General features: G+C 35.3%; 1 protein-coding gene across 1 annotated transcript; it reads left to right on the forward strand.

The window, feature by feature from the left end:
- Positions 1-864: 864 nt before the first annotated feature.
- cpda (carboxypeptidase D, a) lies at positions 865-19,182 on the forward strand. The gene is made up of 21 exons (XM_058744991.1): positions 865-1,634; positions 2,791-3,038; positions 6,768-6,910; positions 7,041-7,210; positions 8,364-8,749; positions 8,834-9,025; positions 9,729-9,896; positions 9,975-10,084; positions 10,204-10,309; positions 10,506-10,648; positions 10,752-10,921; positions 12,897-13,199; positions 13,814-14,009; positions 14,701-14,836; positions 14,953-15,099; positions 15,196-15,291; positions 15,466-15,530; positions 16,283-16,414; positions 16,507-16,692; positions 17,144-17,246; positions 17,375-19,182. The coding sequence occupies exons 1-21, from the start codon at positions 1,009-1,011 to the stop codon at positions 17,599-17,601; spliced, it is 4,053 nt and encodes a 1,350-aa protein (XP_058600974.1). The 5' UTR covers positions 865-1,008; the 3' UTR covers positions 17,602-19,182.
- The last annotated feature ends 306 nt before the right edge of the window (positions 19,183-19,488 follow it).

Below are 19,488 nucleotides of genomic sequence, written 5' to 3' on the forward strand. Positions count from 1 at the left end.
CACTAAGGCCCTCTGTAGCAGTGATTCACAAGCAGGGGGCCTTAAGATTATTTAAAATAAGAAATGTATTATTTTAATTCACTTCAACTATTTTTTTTTTGAAGAACCACTGTTCCTAAGGTCCTGGAAAACCTGGCTATATCAGGATACGTGGATATTAAACATGATTTCTAGATCTGGAAAAGGCATGTAATTTAGTAAAATGTTAAAACACAATGCACATTTTTATAATGAATATACATTTTTCTAGGTAGCCAGGCTGTAAAATATTTTAATGGGTTATTAAAAAAAAGTTAAATCATACTGGGTCTTTAAGAAATGGCTGGAAATGTCATGTTAATTTAATGGTTAAAAATATTAAATTCATTGATTATAAAGAGGGTGCCTGAGAATATTTGAATTTATTTGTATTTGAATTATAATTATTTTAGTTACTTGTTTAAATCTATGAACCATCCTAGTGCCGAAAACAAAACTTTGTCATTACAGTAGATGAACCAGAAGAAATCTATTACCCAACACACTGGTCGCCAGTCTATTTCTATTTACTTCTGCTATAATGATGACAAAGCTGCTCTTTTTCAAACGTGTTATTATTAATTAAAAGTGGACATCTAAATGGGCCCATGCACAAAATCTGTTATTCAGTTATTGCCCTTAATTTCCAGTCATAACTTCACAATCATATCAAGCTGGTAATTAGTTTCACATGATAGACCTTCATCAATAAAACCAAATACCATTTTCCAAAACACAGCAACTCGTTTCACCTGCAGTGGTTAAAATACAGACCCCAGTACGGGCTCATTACAGCAGAATGACAGAAATTTGTAGTCGTGACTTTTATTTTGAAACAATTCCGGCTGTCATAGAAACTCCACCCTTTGTTAAAGCGTTAGCAGGAAGTTCCTACTAAAAATACCCCGACGTCTCAGGCTAAAGAAAGGACCTGACTCCAGGCGGACAAATTTTAGGATTTCATGTGTACGTCAAGGTGCCTTCGGAAACATGTCGGGACAGAGGGGAAACAATCTGTGTTCAACGCATAAACTCTCGCTCTTGGTTTTATCGCTGCTCGTTGTGTTTATCAGCTCCATCAACTCAGTTCCTCTAGACGAGCTGGAGCCAGAGACTTACAGCAAATACTACAATTACGACCAACTTACTGACCTTCTCAAAAGTCTCGCTCAGAATTACGCAAACATCGCAAATCTGACCAGCATCGGCAGATCCGTTGAAAACAGGGAGCTTTGGGTGATGAGAATCACCAGAGACCCCACTGCTGATGGACCGGGGAAACCCAAATTCAAGTACGTGGGCAACATGCACGGAGACGAGACCGTGTCCCGGCAGGTTCTGATCTACCTGCTGGAGTATCTGCTGGAGAACTACGGAGAGGATCCGCGGGTCACAGAGCTGGTCGACAGCACTGATATATATATCATGCCGAGCATGAACCCCGATGGTTTTGAGAAGTCTAAGGAGGGGGATTGTATGGGCAAAGATGAGGGTCGGAATAATGCTAAAAACGTCGACCTCAATAGAAGTTTCCCAGACCAGTTTGAAGAGATACAGGTGAATGCAGAAGAAATGCCTGAAGTCGCCGCTGTCATGAGGTGGATCCTGGAGAACAAGTAAGAGCATTCATAAACCGAACCTAACTTTGTGACAGCCCTTCCAGAAACTCCAGCTATTGACCGTGTTTTACCAGCTAGGAACCTGCCACCATGTTCCAAAGCACAGAGGTTGCAAGAATATGGGAATTTTGCCTGTAAAAGTCATGGAAATATAGATGTTTTTGTTTTTATTTTTATTTTTTTTATCTTTATCAATATACATTTTTATAAATGATATCTACAATATTCTTTTTTCCCTAATAATCATAATGACAAAACTATGGAAGCCCGTTTCTGAAAAAAAAAAAGGTTATTGTGACTTTTTATCTCACAATTCTGACTTTTTTTCTCAGAACTGCGTGATATAAACTCGCAATTGCAAGTTATAAAGTCATAATTCTGAGCTGTAAACTAGTAATTCTGAGAAAAAAAGTCAGAATTGTGAGTTTATATCTGCTATTTTACCCTTTTTTTTATTTATTTATTTTTTATTCAGTGGTGGAAACGGGCTTCCATACAAAACGTGCAAGAACTGATACATTACTAAAACATTTGTTAACTTTAGTAATAAAAATACAACTATTCTTTGTTAGTTCATATTTACAAATACAACTTTTGATTGGAAACAAATTAATGTAGTCATAAATTATGTAAAAGTATTTTTCACTGTTCGTTAATGTTAACTAATGTTAAAAAAAATGAAACTATATTGTAAAGTTTTACTGTAACAATAACAATCGTAACTGTTTATGTTGATGATTATTACTATTATTATTACGGAATTAGAATGAAAAAAAAAATCATAGAGATTACACAAAATGCAAGCAAACAAATAAATAATCCATATAATAATCTAATCTAGTAAATATATAATATAATAAAGTAAATATCACAAACACCTGAAAATCATGGAAATTATGAAATTTTTTATACATTTTTCTAATCCAGCTCTGCAACATTTCATTTTTCTAAATAACAATAAATATTTTAATTATTTTTTATTTTATTTTTATTCTTTTTTTGTAATTCAGCTCTACCATAAGTACATTTTAAGGGTTAGGGTTGTTCTTTTGATCTTATTATTATCTCTGTAAGTGCAATATCTAATAAAATCCTAATCAAACCTATGTGAAGTAGATAGGTTAACTATAACATTTCTGATTTTCTGTTCCAGATTTGTGCTCTCTGGGAATCTGCATGGTGGGACCGTGGTGGCCAGTTATCCTTTTGATGACTCAGCGGCCCATGAAAGCGAGGGCACCTATAGCAGATCCCCCGATGATGCTCTCTTCAGATACTTGGCGCGAGTTTACGCAGAGAATAACCCAGTTATGAAAACCGGGGAGCCGAAGTGTGAGGAAAACATAAATGAGACCTTCAAGAATGGCATCACAAATGGAGCAAAGTGGTATGATGTGGCAGGTTCGTTGGCAACATTTTATCCCTCAACCTTGCTTTAAAACTCCCCCTCTTCCTCTGTTCTGTTTATCCGAATTTCACCCACTGAGTTTCCAGCAATTATGCAAATTTTCATAAGGGCTTAAAACTCTTTGTTTCCATAGAGATGAAGATGTGCTTGTTGTATGAGCTTTATGAGTGATTAACTTCACTTCAGTGGTTTTGAAAAATGGCTGGTTTGAATGATTTGTTTTCTGTTTCCTGCTCCTTGGAAAGCACAAGCAGGGGGTCGTTTCTCATAGAGTGCGATCAGTTCAGTGGAACCGTCTTTTTGGCTCCGCCCACATCCTCCTTTACTCAGGACATTCCTACACAGATTTCCTATTGGGAGGGATGATCATGAGTTGTGTAAACAAACACCATTTAGTCAGGTACAGCAAATATTGATATTAATAGTAGCCACATTGTAGTTTAAGAAAATTTCAAACTGAAGAATGCCGGAAATGAGATTGCTTTGGTTTTTTGGGAATTTTCATTATGTTCTCAAACAGTACTAGTTAGAAAGACAATAGTCTTTCAAGTAATCCAACACCTGGACTGTAAGCTTACTGTTCTGGTGTTCTCTGATTACTTTCCTTAGCAGTTTGTAACCTCAGTCTCTGAAGTCCATATTCTCAACCATCACAATCAAACAGCAGAAATCTGATCCATAATGTGCCTTGAAGCTTGCAGGTTAGATTCATGATGTACCATATGACTTGCTCAACAAGTCTCATGGTGAATAAATCACACTTCTTGCATTTGGGTCTGATTTTCTCAGCTTTTGTGAAGTTGTGGCATGTTGTTTGTTGATGATTGAACAAAAGGAGAACCTCTTGTGTGAACGCATAATCTCTCCTGAATATTGAGCACTGATGCTCCAAGGACCGAAAGTCACCATGTGGTGGCGGTGACCTTCAAAACTGCCAGAAATTATGACATAATCAATCCCAATATAAATATGACGCCCTTTTATGTGTGGAATTCCATTCAGCGCATAATTCCCATGCAAATGTCACCTGATCTTTAGTTGTTTGTTTTATGATATGCGTGTTGGCCTTATAACGTTTAACTGGTATCTTTGACAGTATTTTAGTATTGATTATAGTATATATTCATATATATACTATTATTCATTTTAATTTAGATTTAAATTTGTAGTATTTTATTGGTCTTTTGTAATTTTTTATTTATATAAATGTATTATTTTTTTTTTTTTCAGTTTTAGTGATTCAACCCAATTCAGTTTTTATTTTGCACGTTTCAAATTTAATATAATATTTAGTTTAATTTTAAATTGTAAAGTTTCTTCTAATATTATAAAATTATTTAAAATGATTATTAAATATTTTTATTTTATTTCAGCTTTGTTTCAATGAACAAAAACAGTTTTAATAGTTTTAGTTTTAATTAACAATGACAAAACTACATAAGAGTTATGTGAGCATAGAGCAAGTTTCTTCCTTGTAAAGTTTCCTTCTTTTTGTATTGTTTTCTCTGTTTAGTAACTGGTATTGTACAATTCAAACAGGTTGCCAGCCTCAAAGCCTGTTCAGTGACCTGAATCTAATCTCTGAGACTGTATCCAAAACAGTTTGACATCTACAGACCACCAGTTGCATGTTTAAAGTTAATATTCAATAATTTCATGACAATTCCAGATCTATTTAGGGAGTCATTCTTATGTTCCCAGGGTTAAACCTGGGAATATAAGAGACTTCAAGCATAGGTCCCTGGCAACATTAATTTGCTTTCTACAGTCTGTTTTGGCAGGTCAGTAGCCCAGATCGAAGGATAGTTCTGTCAGTTTATTACAACAAATTTTAATAAGAAAGTTTAACATTATCCTTTTCTTTTCTATAATCACATACAAAGATCATGTGATAAAACAGGATGTTTCTTCTGGGACTAATTACGATGCCCCCACATTTGTTTGTTTTCTGTGTAACTGTTGAGAAAGTCAGAATAAATGTTATTAAGGATGTGCTGACAAACAGAGGAACTGGCCTTCTGACACCTTCTTTAAACACATGCTAGACTGGTAGCATACAGTGTCACATATTATGGCGAGACGGGAAACATGGGGCAGAGACATCTGACCTCACAAGCTTTCAGTTACAACAGTCAATTGCCTTGTTAGCGAAGGTCTTTCTGATCTAGACCGTATGAAGTAGCAGGGCCAACTAATATTAGAATACAGTTTTAAGATGATTAAGCTAAAGAAACTGTTTTTATTTGCCATTATTTTATTGAAAGATTAGCTTTGAAAGCAATTTGGGACATTTTGGTCTGTCCTCTAAATGGTGCTCAGAGCGTTGCATGATTGCCAAGTGGATGGGCTTTTTACTTTAAAATTACCTTGCATGAACTCAGCCTTTTGTCTTCTTGTTACTGCATCTCTATTGACCAGCTGTGAAAGTCAATTTTGAGCAGAAGTCCACGTCTTTCGCAATCAAGATCTTTTCAAGTGATTAAGAACCAACACATAACTGTGCATAAGTTGGTCTGGCGTTCAGCTAATTTGATTAAATTTTGATGGTTTGGTAAATGAATCTGCATTAAATGGTTATAAGGTTACATTAAGACCTAATGTACACTACCATTCAAAAGTTTGTGGTCAGAAAGATTACTTTTTTTTTAAAAGAAATTAATACTTTTATTCAGCAAGGATGCATTAAAATGATCAAAAGTGACAGTAAAACATTTGAAATGTTACAAAAGATTTGCATTTCAAAAACAAAATAATGTATTTTTATTTATGTCAAACACAGTATTTTTGATGAAATAAATGCAGCCTCAGTGAGCATAAGAGTATAATATCTTTCAAAAAATTTTACCAGCCCTAAACCTTTGAATTATGGAAGCCTGTTTGTGCCACTTAATAAAAAAATTAAAAAAGGTTATTGCGACTTTTTTTATCTCACAATTCTGACTTTTTTTTCACAGAATTATGAGATATGAACTCACAATTGCGAGTTATAAAGTCAGAATTGCGAGATATAAACTCACAATTCTGACTTTTTTTTTCTCGCAATTGCAAGTTTATATCTCGTAATTCTGACTTTTTTTTTTTTTTCTCAGAATTGCGAGTAATAAAGTCTCAATTTCGAGGGGGAAAAAAGACTGAGATGTTCTCAGAATTGCAAGTTTATATCTCACAATTCTGACTTAACTCGCAATTGCGTGTTTTAAAAAGTCAGAATTGTGAGATGAAAAAGTCGCAATTACCTTTTTTTTTTTTTTTTTATCCAGCCCAACTATTTTTTTTTTTTGTAGCTAAAGTATATATTGCTAAAGATGTTTTGTTTGAAGGGATCCTGAAAGTGTTTTATGGGTTTCAGCACACACAGGCTTGGCATCTGAGAGCAGCATTAAAAGTTGGATTACAGCGTGTTCTTGGACAGATATGACCAATGCATGTCCCAACCCATATCTGTCAGCTCTTTGTACTCTGAAATCAATAAATGGGTTAGAGTTTTTTTAAAGATCTAAATCTAGGTTAGCTTGTATGGACAGTTTCCTAACCCCACATTTATTACATTGTCGTAACATAAGCAACTGGTCAAACATTCTTGAACTCACACCTTTTGAAAGACTCTTTGTATTAAGATGTTCCTCGTGTTTGCAGACGCTTACAGTTTAAGCCGCGACAACCCCACTATGTCAATTCATCCCATGCCTTTGGTACACAGTTTGTCCTTACTTTCCATGCAGGAGGTATGCAGGATTTCAATTACCTGAAGGGGGGCTGTTTGGAAATCACTGTGGAGCTCAGCTGCTGCAAGTACCCACCCTCAACTCAACTCAAAACAGAATGGGACAACAATCGGGAGGCCCTGCTGGCCTACATTGAGAAGGTAGTAGAACTTGATGTGCAAGCAATGACATGCATGAAGAGTTTTTAATGAGCCCTAGAAGAATGTCAGAGCGATTTGGTTTTCAGAGTTTCCACGTTGTTGTTGTTGTTGTGTGTGTGTGTGTGTTCAGATTCATATCGGAGTGCGTGGCTTTGTCAGAGCAGCCAGGAATGATGCCCCTCTCGCAGATGCTGTGATAATGGTTGCGGGCATTAACCACAATGTGAGCACCTCACGTTTTGGTGACTACTATCGCCTGCTGCTGCCCGGCACCTACAACATCACAGTTTTAGCCCCGGGGTACGTATGGTACATATTTATGAGGGAAACTGTATGTGCAGATCCTATATTCTGAGGACAATCCTTTGGTTTTCGTTCATCATATGGTTAGGGCTTGGTAAAAATATTGAATTTCCAATTAATTGTGTTCCTGATTCTTTTACAGCCATTTTTAAGTGGCTGTGTGAAAATGTATTTGTACAGCACTACCCGTTATATATAATAATAATAATAATAATAATGTTATGTAATTATATCTCAACCAGTATAGTCCAGTGCAGAAACAAATTACTCTTATGAACCAGTTCTTTTTAGTGAATTACGAACATGTCCAATGTACTGATTCTCACAAGCACGTGACTCTTATGAGCTTTTTCCTTTTTATTTTATTTTTTTTAGTAATTCAAAAACGTACAGTGTGACGCATGTAATCACATTGACAATCAAATGACTCTTAAGAGCTGATTCTTTTTTAGTGAATCATAAACATACAACATGACCAATGCTGCCAGATTCACAAACAAATGACTCTTATGAACCAATTATTTGTTTTAGTAAATCAAAAACATACAGCATGACGAATGTAGTCAGATTCGCAAATAAATGACTTCTGTGAGCTGATTTCTTTCTTTTTTTAGTGTATCAAAAAACATACAGCATGACTAGTGTAATTAGATTGATGAACAAATGACTCTAATGAACCAGTTCTTTTTAGTGAATCAAAAACGTGTAGCATGGCCAAGTGGTCAGTTTCACAAAAAACACTCTGAAGAGCTGATTCTTTTTTTAGTGAATCCAAAACATACAGTGTGACCAGTCTAGTCTAATCATGAACAAATTACTCTTATGAACCAGTTCTTTTTAGTGAATGAAAAACATATGCCATGTCAAAAGTAGTCAGATTCGCAAAGAAATTACCCTAATGATTCTTTTTTTTTTGTGAATCAAAAACATTCAGTGCAACCTGAAAGAGAATGTCTTTTATGTGTAAGCAAAGTGGACATTATAACTGAAATGTACCCAAAAGAATTGAATCAAGTGCTTGTGAATCGGAATCAGATGAGAAAATCTGTATCAATGCTCAGCCAATACCCATACTACATGCTCTGAGACATATGTTTCACATTTAAGTTTTCCTTCTGTGTGTTTCATGTCGATTTTTGCATTCATGCAGCTACATTCCCATGTCTGTGGCTGGAGTGGAGGTGACTGAGGGAAAAGCAGCTGTTCTGAACATCACCCTTGAAGCTAAGAATGATGAGAGTCTAACCACCGCCTCAATCCCAGAGTCCCCCACTGAAACCTCTTTGAACAGCGGCAGCACAGACAGTGGCAGCAGCACTGGTGTCAATGAAGCAGCAAATGAAGAGAAGGACTCCAGGGTTACAGTCCAGCCTCAGGACTTCCGCCATCACCACTACAACGACATGGAGCTGTTCCTGCAGAAGTTCAGTTCTGAGTACAGCTCCATCACACGGCTTTATTCCATTGGCAAATCTGTGCAGGAACGTTCCCTGTGGGTCATGGAGATCTCCAACAATCCTGGTGTCCACGAGATTGGTACTTCCCACCATGTGTAAAGATCCTACATCTTTAAAAGTCAAACAACTTTTAAAGTGAACTAATCCCGTCGTTCCTCACCAGGTGAACCGGAGTTTAAGTATATTGGTAACATGCACGGCAATGAGGTGGTTGGCCGGGAACTGCTCCTCAACCTTATCGAGTACCTTTGTCGCAACTATGGCACTGACCCTGAGATCACCCAGCTCATCAACTCCACACGAATCCACATTATGCCTTCAATGAACCCGGATGGATATGAAGTGTCCCAGGAGGGTAAGGCCTCGCCAACTCTGAAAAAACAGTTCATTATACACATTTAATATATTATGATGAACTACTTTTATCTAATATTATATCACATGTATGTCAGATATAGCCAGCCTCAAATTGTATTAAATGTTTGGAAGATATACTGTATTATATAAGCTAGTGTTAGTTTTACAAGAAAAGCTAGCAGTTAGAGAATAAATATGCAATTGATAGAGGGTCAAATGTGTGTTTTTTTTTTTTTTTTTTTTTTAATAAAAAGAAGACCGATAGATAAAATAAAATTAGAATAGAGAGTGCTAGAGTTAGTTAATTAATAATAATAAAAACAATAATAATAAATGTTTCTGTCTGTGTTGCATTAAAGCTACAAGAGTGAAATTCCATGTGTTATTATTAGTAGTAGTAGTAATCTGTAATAATTAGTTATCAGTAATAATATAACAATATTATTAAACAGTATTATTAATTATAATGATCAATATTAATAGTAACACTTATTATAAGATTATTATTATCATCATCATTAATATTATTTAATGTTTTGTCTTTGTGGGACCAACATTATAACTACAAGTACATTGATGATGATAATAATAATAATAATAATACATTATTTAATTACTTACTTGCTTATTTATCTGTCTGTGTGGGATCAGCATTATAATTGTGAGAATATAATGTAAGGAAAACAGTGTCTTTTGTGCAGGTGATATCAGTAGTGTCCAGGGACGTAACAACAGTAACAACTATGACCTGAACCGTAACTTTCCTGACCGGTTCAACTTTATCACGGATCCCAGACAGCCAGAGACCCTTGCTCTTATGAACTGGGCCAAAAGCTACCCGTTTGTGTTGTCTGCCAACCTTCATGGAGGTACATCCTAATCTATAAAGGTTCTGTTTGATTGGGAGCATGCTAAACACAGACAGATAACCTCTCTATCTCTATCAGGCTCTTTGGTGGTGAATTATCCATTTGACGACAGTCCGGACGATGTTAGCAGATACAGCAAGTCCTCAGATGATGATGTATTCAGGATGGTGGCTCTGGCTTACTCACAGGTGAATATCTGGCTTTCTGTTTTCTGTAGTAACAAATGATGTAAAGTAGTATATTTAATCATTAAAAGCTAAATCAATAACCAGTAAAGCATTCTGTTTTTTGTGTTTGGTTTTTTCAGGAAAACTCTCAAATGTATGACGGTCACTCCTGTAAGGGAATGGATTTGTACCAAGAATATTTTAAAGATGGCATCACCAATGGTGCTGAATGGTACAATGTCCACGGTAAGCCCCAAGTTTGTGGAAAAAAATTATGAATAATTAGAAAAGGAAACTTTGGATTTACAGACAACGGCAAACTGCTTAGTTTCTTTTGTTAATATTGTCATCACAAAATAATATCCTGAAAAAAAAGGTGTATAAAATGTAAAAGTACTATAATAAGAAGTAAATATAAGTGCATTATGTGCTTTTCCTTCAGGAGGGATGCAGGACTGGAACTACATCAACACTAACTGCTTTGAGGTGACCATTGAACTGGGCTGTTACAAATACCCACCAGCAGCAGATCTACCGAAGTACTGGGAACAAAACCGCAGATCACTTCTACAGTTCATCCATCAGGTAAGACTGTCTGGCTGCTGCTTTAGTTTTTTTTTTTTTTTTTTTTTTTTTTAAACCTCTATCCTGCTACATATTGTATACAATATGTTTTTTGGGCATTCAGGTACACCAGGGAGTAAAAGGAGTGGTAATCGACAGCAAAGATGGATCTGGCATCCCCAATGCTACGATTACTGTGGACACGATTAATCACCCCATCACATCCAGCGTTGCAGGGGACTACTGGCGCTTACTCGTCCCAGGAAAATACCATCTGACTGCTTCTGCCCAAGGGTATTTTTGTGAATTTTCTGTACTAACAGTGGCACCAAACTAATTTTCAAAAATATGAATTTTCCAAACATATGGAAGCTCACAGAGGCCATTAAATGAGTTGTAGTCAACTTTGGTTTAGGGATATGTTGGTATAAAGTTAATTTAAATAAACAAGCATTGTATTTATTTATTTATTTTTTTGCATCTTATTTTACAGTTTATAATATAAATATGTACACCTTTTATATATGACTGTATTATATATATTCTTATACAGTGTATATATATATATATGTATGTATGTATGTGTATATATTCTTAATTGTATTTATGTATTCATTTATTTACTTTTATTTTAACAACCCTAAAGAATAATTCAGGACCATGAATTTTATATTTTTGTTATATATTTTAGATACAGGTAATTTGAATAATCATTGTATTGTCTTTTTTAACATTTTATTTTACAGTTTATTATATAAATATGTATGCATTATATACATACACACAGAAAAGAGTCTTATAAATGCATACATTTCTATAATAAATTACACACACACACATATACTGTGTGTGTGTGTGTGTGTGTGTGTGTGTGTGTGTGTACTATGTGCAGAATTATTAGGCAAGTTGAAATTCTGGTCATATTTTTTTTTCCAAGAACATTTTACCAATTCCAAACCACATCAATCTTAGTAACTACTATCAATTTTGTATTTAACCATTTATAAGTGATATAAATAATTGAATTTATCTTCCAGAATCTGGCAGTAAGTTTTAGGAGCTCATTTTTAATCAATCCTGCAAGACAGACTTTTCAGGATAGGAGATAAACTAAAATGAGCTCCCAAAACTTACTGCCAGATTCTGGAAGATAAATTCTTCAAACAGTGGTACAAGAGGATGCGATGCTGGTCCTTTAAGAGTCACTCTCAACTTATCTGTCCATAAAGCCTATACAAAATCAGCCTTCATGTATTTCACAACACTTCAGCAAGTTATTCTTAAGTGAGGGCCATTTTAAAGAATTTTTTACCCAAGCAAAGTCTCTGAGAACCTGACACCTTGTAATTCTGGAGACTCCAGGAAGGTTGCAGTTCTGGAAAATGATGGTGCTGGAGACTAAATGGTTCCTGATGGCTTCTCTCCTAATTGTTCACCTTAATTCTTAATTCTTTTGCAGTTAACATGTGTCTTTTCCTCTCCACCTGTTTTTTCTGACCTTGCTGACCCAATGAGCATTTCGCTGCCCAATGGTCATGCCTTAACTTTGCTAATTCTATTATTGCATTAGTATTGCATCCTTCTCATGGGCATTTAATAATTTTTAACTTTTATTCTTGAGTTCAATCTCTTTTTTGGCTCATTTTATCTGTAAAGGAAAATCTGCCTAATAATTCTGCACACCTGAAATAAGGAGTTTTTAACTTTCAGCCTTCATGGGCAATTATATATCACTTATAAATGATTAAATACAAAATTGATAGTAGTTACTAAGATTGATGTGGTTTGGAATTGGTAAAATGTTCTTGGAAAAAAAACATGACCAGAATATCAATATATATATTAGTGCTGTCAACTGATTAATTGTGATTAATCGCATCCAAAATTAGTTTTTGTTTACATAATATATGTATGTGTACTGTGTATATTTATTGTGTATATATAAATAAAATCACACAGAGTATATATTGTAAAAATATTTACATGTGTGTATATACATTTATATATTTATATTCTTATATTTTACATTATACATACATTTATTTAATATATAAACATAACATATTTTTCTTAAATATATACATGCATGTGTTTGTATTTATATATACACAATACATATACACAGTACACATACTGTATATTATGTAAACAAAAACTTTTATTTTGGATGCGATTAGTCGTGATTAATCGTTTGACAGCACTAATATATATATATATAATGTATATGTGTGTGTGTAAATTACTCACACTTTCTCTTCCATCTTTTCAGCTACTCCTCAGTTAGCACCTTTGTCAACGTCTCTAAGGAAGGAGTGGAGATTGTTAATTTCACATTGAACCGGATTCACAGTTACATTAATGGGCAGACGACAGAAGACACCACCCCAGTTCTGGATCCCAGTGTGAAGGAGTTCCAGAGCCTCATCAAGCAGCTGTCAGGAGAATCTGGTCTGGACAAGCTGATCAAGGACACTCCCACCCAGAGCAGTTTCCGCTATCGACGCTACGGTGAGGTTTCCGAGTTCCTGCGTGGCCTCACCCTGAACTTCCCAGAGATTACCTCACTCCAAAGGTACAGCACTCACTCAGACAAATTAGATTCAGTGTATGCAAACTGATCATGAGGGACTTTAAACACAGAAGTTCTCTGGAGAGCTGTTATTCACACACGTGTGCAATGCCTTTCCCTCAGATAACACTGTTGAAATGAACAAAAGTATGAGTCAAATTATCTGGTCTCCGCAGACAAGCCTGAACCGAATCCTGAGTTTCTGTGCCCGTAAACCCCGGAGGGCATAGGATCTTTCGGAATGACAGAGATTAATACCTCTGCATTCAGTACACAATGAAGTTACTGTGTGAACGGTATTATTTGTCTCGCTGTAGCTTATTCCCAGAAGTTATTTTTGGAAATTATAGCTTGTGCTGAACCAAGTTTAAATTACTAGAGAAGGAAATGCAGTACTGTTCAGATTAGTATGTTTATTTAGCAAGGATGTATTAAATCGATCAAAAGTGAAGTAAAGGCTTTTATATTGTTACAAAAAAAAAAAAGATTTCAAATAAGTGGTGCTCTTTTGAACTTTCATCAAAAATCCTGAAAAAAATGTGTCATAGTTCCCACAAAATTATTAAGCAGCACATTATGTTGCAGTAACATGATATTTATTTTTCTCCCCTATGAAGTCTTGGTCAGAGTGTGGAGTTCAGAACTATCTGGGCTCTGGAGATCTCCAACAACCCTAAAGTCCAAGAACCGTCTGAGCCCAAGATCCGGTTTGTGGCAGGTATTCATGGTAACGCCCCTGTAGGTACAGAGCTGCTTCTGGAGTTTGCTGCCAGTCTCTGTATTAACTACGGAAAGAACGCAGCCATCACAAGGGTGAGTTAATTTTTTTTGTGCAAAAGTGACACCCATGATGGTTACGGTATAATCAGGTCGTGGTACACGTGTCTTTTTGCTGAGAAAGCTTTGCTGATTTTTTTATAAAGTAAACCCACAAATAACTTGTGTTGTTAGTAATATTTTGAGATAAACACTTAATAGACTAAAGCAACTCAGGTTCAATTTATTATCTATACATTGTGTTTAATTGTGAATATCAAATATGATCCATCAGACTTTTGAGGTGCATTTTTTTGTTCATCTCTCAATCATTGTATTGCATTGCATTGTATGTTTTGACCCCACAATAAGATAAAACTTTTTACAATCAAAGCTCTGTAGTTTAAGATATATTGTTGACAGATAAAGTGACAACTGGCATTTTTATGCATTTAAGTAGTATAATAAATATCTCGTTGATTTACATGACAAGCTATCAGAATTTTATTGTACTTTTTGGTAATATAAATATCAGCAACTGCTCCAACAACATGAACAAAAAACATAAAATTCTAAATAAATTTCCCTTTTTTTTTCTCTTTTTTTTTTTTTTTTTTACAAACGACTCAAAATCATTTCTGATGTATATCATCAGCATTGGTTTCCTTGATTACCACAGGAAATTACTTTAAATGCAGCCAAAAATCTCAAAAATGTTTCTCACATGGTGTCTCTCTCCTGTCTTTAGCTCATCAATGAGACCAGAATTGTTATCCTGCCCAGCATCAACCCAGATGGGCGTGAGCTGGCGAAAGAGAAAAACTGCACCTCCGCTGCTGGCAAGACCAATGTGCACGGCAAAGACCTTGACAATGACTTCTTTGGTGGGATTGAGTTCAAATTTTACCTCACATTTCACTAACATGTGTGTCAATGGCAGCATTCCACTGCTGTGTCTACACAGGATGGCTGACCATTTACAGTACGTGTCGTTCTGTAGGTAATGCATCTCAGCGTGCTGCAGAACCTCAGCCAGAGACACGTGCCGTTATGGATCTGATACAGGAAAGAGGCTTCACTCTCTCTGTGGCTCTGGATGGAGGCTCTGTTTTGGTCACCTACCCATATGACAAACCAGTGCAATCTGGTATGTTTTGATTCAACCTGTGCTTTAGGAAATGACACATTTATTGTATCTGTGTCCTGATTTGTTTTTGTTTTGTTCCTTGTTTCTCAATTTCAGTTGAAAATGCCGATACGCTGAAATATTTGGCTACTGTGTATGCCAACCACCATCCCAAAATGCATTCGGGTGATACTGGATGTCCAAACAGCCAGAGTATGCTGATTTCTTCCATTCATACTTCAAGTTTTTAAAACAAGAGTTTATCTTTTCAGTAACAAGAAAATTCTCTGTTCATTTTGCCTCTGCTCTGTTCAATTTATTCGTAGAGGAACCATTTTTAGGTTGATGTTATAAATTATTTCTGTCTTTCTCACTGTCTCCCTCCAGTGGGCACCATCCCTAATGGTGTGCTTCGAGCAGCAGAATGGCACAGTCACATGGGCAGCATGAAGGTAGATTACATACTAACTATTTTGCATACACTACTTTTCGTGTTAAGATTTTTTAAATGTTAATTTAAAATAAGTCTCTTACATAAATCTGCATTTATTAGTTTAAAAAATACAGTAAAAACAGTAATATTGTGAAATAATATTACAATTTAAAGTAGCTGTTTTCTATTTTAATATATGTAAAATGTAATTTATTTCTGTGATGACACAGCTGCATTTTCAGCAGCCATTGCTCCAGTCTTCAGTGTTATATGATCCTTCAGAAATCATTCTGAGATGCTAATTTGGAGCTCAAGAATTTTTTTTTATTATTAATGTTGAAAACATTTGTGCTGCAATCTTTAAGAATCCCACGCTATTGATGGGTAGTGTAGTTTTGTTCAGATTTTAAAAATAAGTACATATCTTGAAATCTGACCGTGTTGGTTTCTGACTAATTTAGCTAGCTTCTACCAAGTGACAGATGAATTTTTGCAAAAAATACCACAAAATTTGATTTAGAAACACAGCTTTGGATATCAAAACATTAAAACATATGGGAAGCGTTTTGCTATTCTAATTGTTTTTTTTTTTTGTGCATTTAGCATGTTTTTTTAAACTGCTCTCTGCAGTACAGTGCAGAACAGACCTGAAGCCCATTTTTGGCCATTTTGGCATAGTTGACCAACTAATTCACAATTTCTAAAATCTTAATTCCTCCTAATAATTTCTGATTTTAATTTCTCTCTGATTGCTTCCTCTCCATGTTTTAGGACTTCAGTGTGGACTTTGGTCACTGTCCCGAGATCACTGTCTACACCAGCTGCTGCCTGTTCCCACAGGCTGAAATGCTGCCCACGCTGTGGGCTGAGAACAGGAAGTCTCTTCTGAGCATGCTGGTTGAGGTCAGTCTGTTGTCCTCGTCTCTGCCTTTCTGTTTGTCACACTCCACTGCATCTCATCTCTTCCTTTGCTGAAGCTGGTTCCTCTGTTCTAGGTGCACAAAGGGGTTCGTGGAGTGGTCAAGGATAAAAACGGTAAGCCCATCGTGGGCGCTATAATAGTATTAAATGGTGGTGTTCGAGTCTTCACCAGTGAGGGAGGATATTTTCACGCCCTTCTGGCCCCTGGTTTACACAACATAGAAGCGGTGGCTGACGGCTACCAGCAACAGTCCCAGAAGGTGAGTTTTGTTGTTTTGTTTTTGGTTTGGTTGTTTGTTTGTTTTTGTTATTTTAGTTTCTTTAAGTTTGTTTTTTTGTTTGTTTTTGGTTTGGTCTGATTTTTGTTTGTTTGTTTTTTGTTAGGTTTGTTTTTGTTTTGGTTTGGTTTATTTTAATGCAGAATATTTTGTTTAATCAAACTGTACAATAATATACAATGCAGTATAATAATGAAGATAATATACTGTCCATTTATTCTTAATTTTTCTATATACTGTATATACAGAATATTGACTTTAATCAAACTGTATAATATATAATACAGTATAATAATGAATATAGTTTATTTGAAAGATAATTTAATTGTCTAACATATTTTAAATGTTATTTTTGATTTTTATAAAAAAATGTGAGATCTATGCGTTTTTTACTTTTATTTTTATTATCATATTTCACTGTTCCTCTTTTCAGGTGTCTGTGTCACGGTTTGAAGCAGCAAGTTCCATTATCATTGAATTTGACATGGAGAACGATATATTTGGCCTTCCAAGAGAATTAGTTGTGGCCAGCGCAGGTAGGCAGATCAAATCTCTTAAGTACTCTATATTGATTGTGTTTGCAGTTCTAACCAACCATTTTGTTAAATGCTACATTAATATGCAAATAGTCAATGGCTGATCTTTTTCATTATTCAATCCCTAGCTGCTGCAATGACGGCCTTGGTTGTGACAGCCTGCATCATCTGGTGCGTCTGCTCAGCCAAGTCAAACAGACAAAAAGACGGATTCCATCGGCTACGACAGCACCGGGACGACTATGATGACGAGATCCGCCTCATGTCTATGGGCTCCAAAAAGTCTCTCCTGAGCCACGAATTTCAAGATGAGAGTGAAAGTGACGAGGATACGCTTTACACCAACAAACTTTGAGACCTTACTGCTCCGTCTCCTCTCCCTGAGTATGTCCACACTGCCTGCAGGGCCGGTAGAGGGCACTCAATGGCCAGCAGCAGTATTGTCCAATCTATTGAAACCTGAGAACCACCATGGGATGCACTTTAATGCCCTGTCGAAATCGGGCGAGCGTTTTGCACCGTAGTGTATGCAACTAACCACTGCTCTCAACCAGCCTGCTTCGTTATCTGCATCTTTATGATACCGGTCCTCTACCCTTTAAAAAGGAAACCGAACAGCTAGAATCCATCTCAACAGGATTATGAAACACTGTGCCTTGTTAGATTAGAGGTTGCATGGTCGCTGCTGTTGTGAGGATGATGATTTTGTAGAGTAAATGGAATTTTGCTCCCCTTTTTTCTGTGGGCCGGATCAAAGTCAGGAATCAATTCATCTGAGAATCTGGTCAGCTCATTGGCTTTGAGTTTAAGTTGATTAAAAACACACTGCTGTGTTTCTTGTTATTTGCAGTCATATAGCCAACACAGTGGCCCAAATATTTCGCATTTTGCCAAGTTACCCGTCCAAACTCAAATGTAGATATTTACATTAAGCAAGGTGGCACATTAGATACGTAGTAGACAAACATGCTCATTCACTGCCTTCCCATTTCTCTTCTGTTATTTTGACATTCAGGGATATGGTGAAACAATAATAGCTTCACACGGACATCATAGTGTTTAGTCAGTGTGTCTGGATTCTTTTGTCTTAATGTGCACTCTTGAAAAAGTTGTCCGTTTTGTTAATTTTAAAAATATATATATTTATTTTTGTTTTAACATCCATCCAGTGAAACATTGATTTTGCTCACCGGCTCTCAGGCATCCCAAAATGATCAGAAAAAACAGTGTTGTCAAAACTTTATTCATGTAGTTGACATGTTATTTACAATTCAGGAAACTAATTAAAACATCTAGTGTATATTTAGGCATCAGTGTCTTGATCAATATCTGCATTCTACATCTTCTCTTCCAAAAAACTTTTAAAACATTAGTGATCATTTGAAAACATATATATATATATATATATATATAAAATGTTCAAGTGCATTAAAGCAGACTGGTGGGTCATGGTTTATGCTTTTAAAAGAAAAGCAACAAACACCCTATTAAAACTTAATGGAAGATTCCGATTTTTATTTATAATTCATATCATTCTGTGCCAGTCTGACCATTCATATACAAGTCTAATGTTAGTAAGTGGGGAAAATTCTTTTTCTATGATTTAATTAATCATTGATCCTGTTACCAACAAAATTTTAATTTCATTTGACTTGATCTTGATTGTCATGCTTGAATGTAAATTTCTGGGTGTGTTTGAACAAATATGTATAACTTTTCTATGTTTGTGCTGATGTTTATTTTTTTTCTTTTTATACAACAATGATTGTAGATATCGAATTGTTGCCAACTATATGTAAATTACACAAGTGCAATTTCTGTCAAGAGTGAAAGAACTGCACAAATAAACCTGTTTATGTGTAATAAAGAAATGGTGTGTAATGAGATGTAAATAAAGATGAAACTTTGTTCTGAGTATTTGAAGAGTGTTTTCCTTAATATGATCATGTTTTAATGCAGTTGCACAGTATTTTTGATGGGAGTTAGGCATTTTCCAACTCTGTCTATATATATATATAAAAAAAAAATATGACCAAATAATCTACAGCAGGAATGAGTATTTTTTTTAAGATCCCAATAATGTATTATATATGAAAAGATTGTGTTTGCATATGTATATATTAAAAATATATATTTTGTATACATTTTTAATGAAAAAATGTAAATTGACTCTAAGGCACATTGATTGTGTGTGTGTGTTACATAATAGCTATATAATATATATTATTATTTTATATAAAAG

The sequence above is a fragment of the Onychostoma macrolepis genome, chromosome 15 (genome assembly GCF_012432095.1).
Source record: "Onychostoma macrolepis isolate SWU-2019 chromosome 15, ASM1243209v1, whole genome shotgun sequence".
NCBI classification, from domain to species: domain Eukaryota; kingdom Metazoa; phylum Chordata; class Actinopteri; order Cypriniformes; family Cyprinidae; genus Onychostoma; species Onychostoma macrolepis.